General features: G+C 35.6%; 1 protein-coding gene across 1 annotated transcript in view; it reads left to right on the forward strand.

Annotated features, from left to right (window-relative positions):
• The window catches only part of LOC108628665 (UDP-glucuronosyltransferase 1-6-like), a 22,446-nt gene extending 18,492 nt beyond the window's left edge, over positions 1 to 3,954 (forward strand). The window contains exons 2-4 of the mRNA XM_018030741.2: positions 1,251 to 1,482; positions 1,588 to 1,816; positions 3,481 to 3,954. Of these exons, the coding sequence (XP_017886230.2) occupies positions 1,251 to 1,482; positions 1,588 to 1,816; positions 3,481 to 3,772 (753 nt within the window). The 3' untranslated portion in view covers positions 3,773 to 3,954. The remainder of the gene's footprint in view (positions 1 to 1,250; positions 1,483 to 1,587; positions 1,817 to 3,480) is intronic.
• The last annotated feature ends 1,087 nt before the right edge of the window (positions 3,955 to 5,041 follow it).

The following is a 5,041-nucleotide window of genomic DNA, read 5'->3' on the forward strand; positions in this document are numbered from 1 at the left end:
TACTAGTAGTAGTTGTTGTTGTTTTTGTTACTATTATTATTATTCTGTTGCATTGAGTAATCTTCAAGATATGTGAAGTGAAAATCCCTGAGTAATCCAAGCATGTTATCTCTGTTTGATCTTTTACATAAAGATTTGAACAGAGATTAAGATAACAAATAGACGGATTTTGTGTAGAATATACAGGGTGTTCCAGAACTTATCTCAGGAACGTCTCATTAAAAAATGTATCATGAGTTCTGGGACACCCTGTATAAATGCTGTATGTGATGCATAAAACTATGTATAAAATATCAGAAGTGCCTGCGTATCGAAATATTTTAATTCTTACAGAAATCCTTATATGAAATGCATTTGTCAATCTTATTATCAGAAATGTTGAATTCTGCATAAGAGTCCGCAATCTAGTGATAAACAGAATGCGGTTTCCTATGCAAAATAAAACTCATAAGGTATCAATTTAGGAAATAATATTTAGCAAGAATGCCCTCTAATCCTTTAGACGTCATGCTGTACATTTTACTGTCGATATTTCATGCACGGAGTAAATGACCCAATTCCTGTTCACGTCACCACTTCCTTTCATTGGCTTATGATTAAATGTAAAATAATAAAAAAAAAACAGACAGTGAGTGGGAACTCTAACATGAACAGAAATTGGGTCACTTGTTTTATAGTATGTCTCACATTTTTTACATACTCAATTTTGCTATAAATGCATAAAAGATAGAACTAAATATTTGTATTAGTAAAATGATTGCTTTACAACTGAAGAAAGAAACATAAAGAGTACAAGGATAGCTCTATTAAGATGAACACCTAAGATTATGACGCAACGAACAATTAACGTAATGCCTCGGAAGACGTAAAAAACCTCGTAAACATGGAACTAAGTAATCGATTCAGCGAACGCGTGTCACAGTTCCGATCTGCATGAACGTGAATTACTTTCCAGCGTCAATTTGTACCAATTAGCGTGTGATTCGTCAATTAGTTTCGAATGTTGTATGAGCCCGTAAATAAAATCAATGACAAAGCAGTTTTTTTAAATGGCAAAAATTTGATTTCAGTTATGAAAAAACATACATGCTACAATGAGAGAATTTCGTGCTAAAAGTTTATTATATCAAATATTGGACACAGCTTTTCATCGGATTTCGAAAACTTCAGTTCATACGACCTTAATTGAGAATGCAATCAATTGAACTAATTATATTAAATTCTAACGTCGAGCTTCGTTGAAACAATAGGAGGTGCAAAAATGGTTGGACGAGAGCACGCACGGTTGCATATTCTTCACGTTCGGATCTATGATGAGAATCGAGTCGTTCCCCAAACCAGTTTTGCAAACTTTCTACAAAGTTTTCGAAAAGCTCGCGCCCGTTCGAGTGTTGATGAAGGTCGCGAAGAAGGAGGAGTTGCTACCCGGCTTGCCAAAGAACGTCATGATCCAGCCCTGGTTCTCCCAAGTGTCTGTTTTCAGTGAGTGATTAAATAACTTTCCTAATTACGAACCTACATACCGTCGAATTAATTCCCTCGCGAACAGAGAGGATAATTGAATGGAAATATTCGTTGGGATTTTAGAGCACAAGAATGTCAAAGCTTTTATCACGCATGGAGGCCTAATGGGTACTATGGAAGCGATCTATTATGCCATTCCTATGGTCGGCATTCCACTGTTCGGTGACCAGAAGACGAATATAGCAAACGGAGTGAGTAAGAACATAGCCGTGACATTAAACTCGATCGAGAATGTTACAGAGGAAACACTGTCCGCTGCTATTAACGCTGTCTTGTACGATAAAACGTATAGGTAAGTTTTAATTAATTGGAACAAAATTCATAAAGAGATTCCTTTTATAGAATTCATTATTTATAGTTTTAGTCATAATTCTATGTAAAGCTTCGAAACAATATCTAAATTGATGCGGAACACTAATGAATAGTTAACAAACTCTTTATTTGCAAATCGTTAAAAAGTTTAATCAACTAATTCGTTTTCGTACAATTTCCCACCTCCGTGATGCCCTGTCCATTGCACACTTTTTTATATCTACACGCACACATTTCTTTACTCCTCACCTTTTTTTCGTTTATCTCATCTCCTACTCTGCGAGTAAATTTTAATTAATTGAAACAAAATTTATACAGAAAATTTCTTAAACAAAATTAATGATTCATAATTAATTATAATTGTGTATAAAACTTCGAACGATATCTAAATGCTTAATTGATTTGAAACATTAAGAAACAGTTACAAACTATTTATTTACGACTCGTGAATCAAGTAAATTAAATTAATTCATTCGTTTCCTAACTTCGTCATTTCCTCGCACATTTTTCCACATTTAGATTTATCTATACATTTTTTTTATATATGCATTTGTATTCTATTCTCTTCCGCTTCCTCCATTATCTCGTCTCCTGCCTCTGCTTCTCTCATTATGCTTCCCATTTTATACCTTTTTTTTTACCAACAATCGCGGTACATTTTGCTATACCACTTCACTTTCTTTCACTTCTTACGCGCAATAACCGCAACCTTTTTTGTCCTAGTCCTATCATACCATTTTCGTTTATTTTTTCTACTTCTGAACCACTCCCACCGATTCTGCATTTCGTTGAGCAATTCCGTTTTACCCCGTCTTGCTTCGCCATAACGAGTTCCCAGCGATTTTACGTTCCGCTGCACCTATTTGTTTTGTTCCTCACATAACGAGCTCACTTTACGCTATTTACCCTCATTTCTACGTTTCATAATATCAGCTCGCTTTAATATCTCTTTTTTGAAACGATACAAAGCGCCACATCAAGTCTATTTCATCCAATCCTTTTATGATTAGTCACGTTATTTCATTAGAATACACTTAAGTATACACCTATAACTGTCACATTTATTCAACTATCTTATAATTACTAACATCATTTTGTAACGTACTTAATAATAAGTGCGACTATAAATGCCACAAGAAATCTATTCTATTCAATTATCTTATGCCACATCATTTTGTTGTAATGTACTTAACAATAATTATACATCTATAAATGACACAACAAATCTGTTTCATTCAATTATTTTATGATTAGCCACATCATTTTGTGATAACGTAGCTAACAATATGTTTGTATCTATAAATGACACAACAAATCTGTTTCATTTAATTGGATTGAAATTGAAATGAAAATTCGGACCTCGTGCATTCCTAGATCATTTCCCACCACTTTTCATGCTTATAGCAAACCGCACATTTTTATGAGCATAAATCTGACTCGTGATATCCAGTTTGACATAAAATTCTGATTACAATTTCGACTCATAATATTCATGTTTAAATATAATATATGTATAATATATGTATAATGTTTACTCATGTACAAAATTCTAATCACAAGTCAGACTCGTTAAAATACAGCAAGGCGTTAAATCTGAAACTCCTGTTTCCCTTTCATTCAAATCACCATGATTTTTGTTTGCAGGACTAGCATAAACAAGATATCACAGTTATTTAAGGATAGACCGATGACCGCGATAGATACCGCAGTTTATTGGGTGGAATATGTTGCGAGGAATGGATACGTGCTGCAGTCACCGGCCATTCATCTCACCTGGTATCAACAGTACCTTCTGGACGTATACGCATTCGTACTCGTTTGCCTAACAATCGTGCTTTACATTGCGATACGCCTGATTAAAGCCGTGAAGAATTATTTCACGAGGTCAAGTTCGAATAAGGTCAAGCGACCATCCGAGTCGAAGAAGAGGAAATGAACTTTTTAACAGGGACTGTGTGAGCGTGTGTGTAGAGTATTTAAATGAAACGGCTCCTAATGAGCCAATTTTGTACGATCTTATGAGTAGAATGTGCCTAATTTCTTTAATAAGACAGTATTTATACGAAACACTCAGTGTACAAATATACCTCCAAAACAATTATAACTGTGGTCATTAAAGTATAAACGTGTTATTATTTTTAATACATTATTAGTGAAACGGAAGGAACCCGAGCTATAATTTAACAGCGAGAGCTCGGTTTCAGGTAAGGAAATCCGAATTGTAAGTCCAAAAATATACTACTAGCTGGTTAGTATGTCCGCACACGCGACGAGTTTCAATAAAGCTCGTACGTATTTTTTTTTTTTAACTTTAATCACGCTAGAATTATCCTAGTAATTTCGTTGGTCTAACTCGCAAGCGAAATCTGATCGCATGCCGACGTACCACCCACTGGCCCAAGTAATAAAATTCCTGGGGCAGCAGTAGTGGAAACTTTCAAGGATTCGTTAAATTTGTATGCATTGAGGTATCCTACCTTGCGGCAGGGTGGAATTCATCGCCTGCAGCTGCAAGCACTCCTGCTCCCTCTCCTGCAGAATCCGATGGAGTTCCTCCTCCACAAGCGTGCTGCCTACCGTCGTGTTCCCGGGCATCTGTAAAACCGATATTAAACGAGTTATCCAGTAATCCTCACGCAATTCCCGACAAGAAGGTACATGCGGGGTGTCCTAGATTGCAACACTTATTTATTTTCTAAGTTATAGGAGATAAGCAGAAGCTTTTGTACGGAATTTTTATGGTTCAAGGGGATACATCTTTTGATAAATTCGTTTCCACGTTAGTGTTTATGTTAATGAGATACAATGATCCACTTCGTTTTTTTTTAAATGGAACTACACATACAGTATATTTTCTAATTTTTGTTCAATTTTTATTCCTACCGTCACGAGAGTCCATACCAGTTTCGCGCAGCCCTGTATGTTTTTTATTACCATTAAATAAAACAGTAGGAAACAAATTTTGATTGATTGACCCAGTTAGTCACTCGATGGTGATACATGATATTCTGAATAAAACATTAAGAATTTATCCGAGAGATTGAAAGTTTTCGATAATTCAGTGAAACGAACAAATGTACACGTACGCCGTAAATCAAAGCAGGAGTGACTCTTCGGAGCTTCGAAAGCTCTTAATCAAGGTAAATCGAGCGGGCCGCGTACCCTGCCCAAGATTAACGAGACGCATTTCTCGTGGCTGATATAA

This window comes from Ceratina calcarata, unplaced genomic scaffold (assembly GCF_001652005.2).
Source record: "Ceratina calcarata isolate Rehan_Ccalc_2016 unplaced genomic scaffold, ASM165200v1 scaffold537.2, whole genome shotgun sequence".
NCBI classification, from domain to species: Eukaryota; Metazoa; Arthropoda; class Insecta; order Hymenoptera; family Apidae; genus Ceratina; species Ceratina calcarata.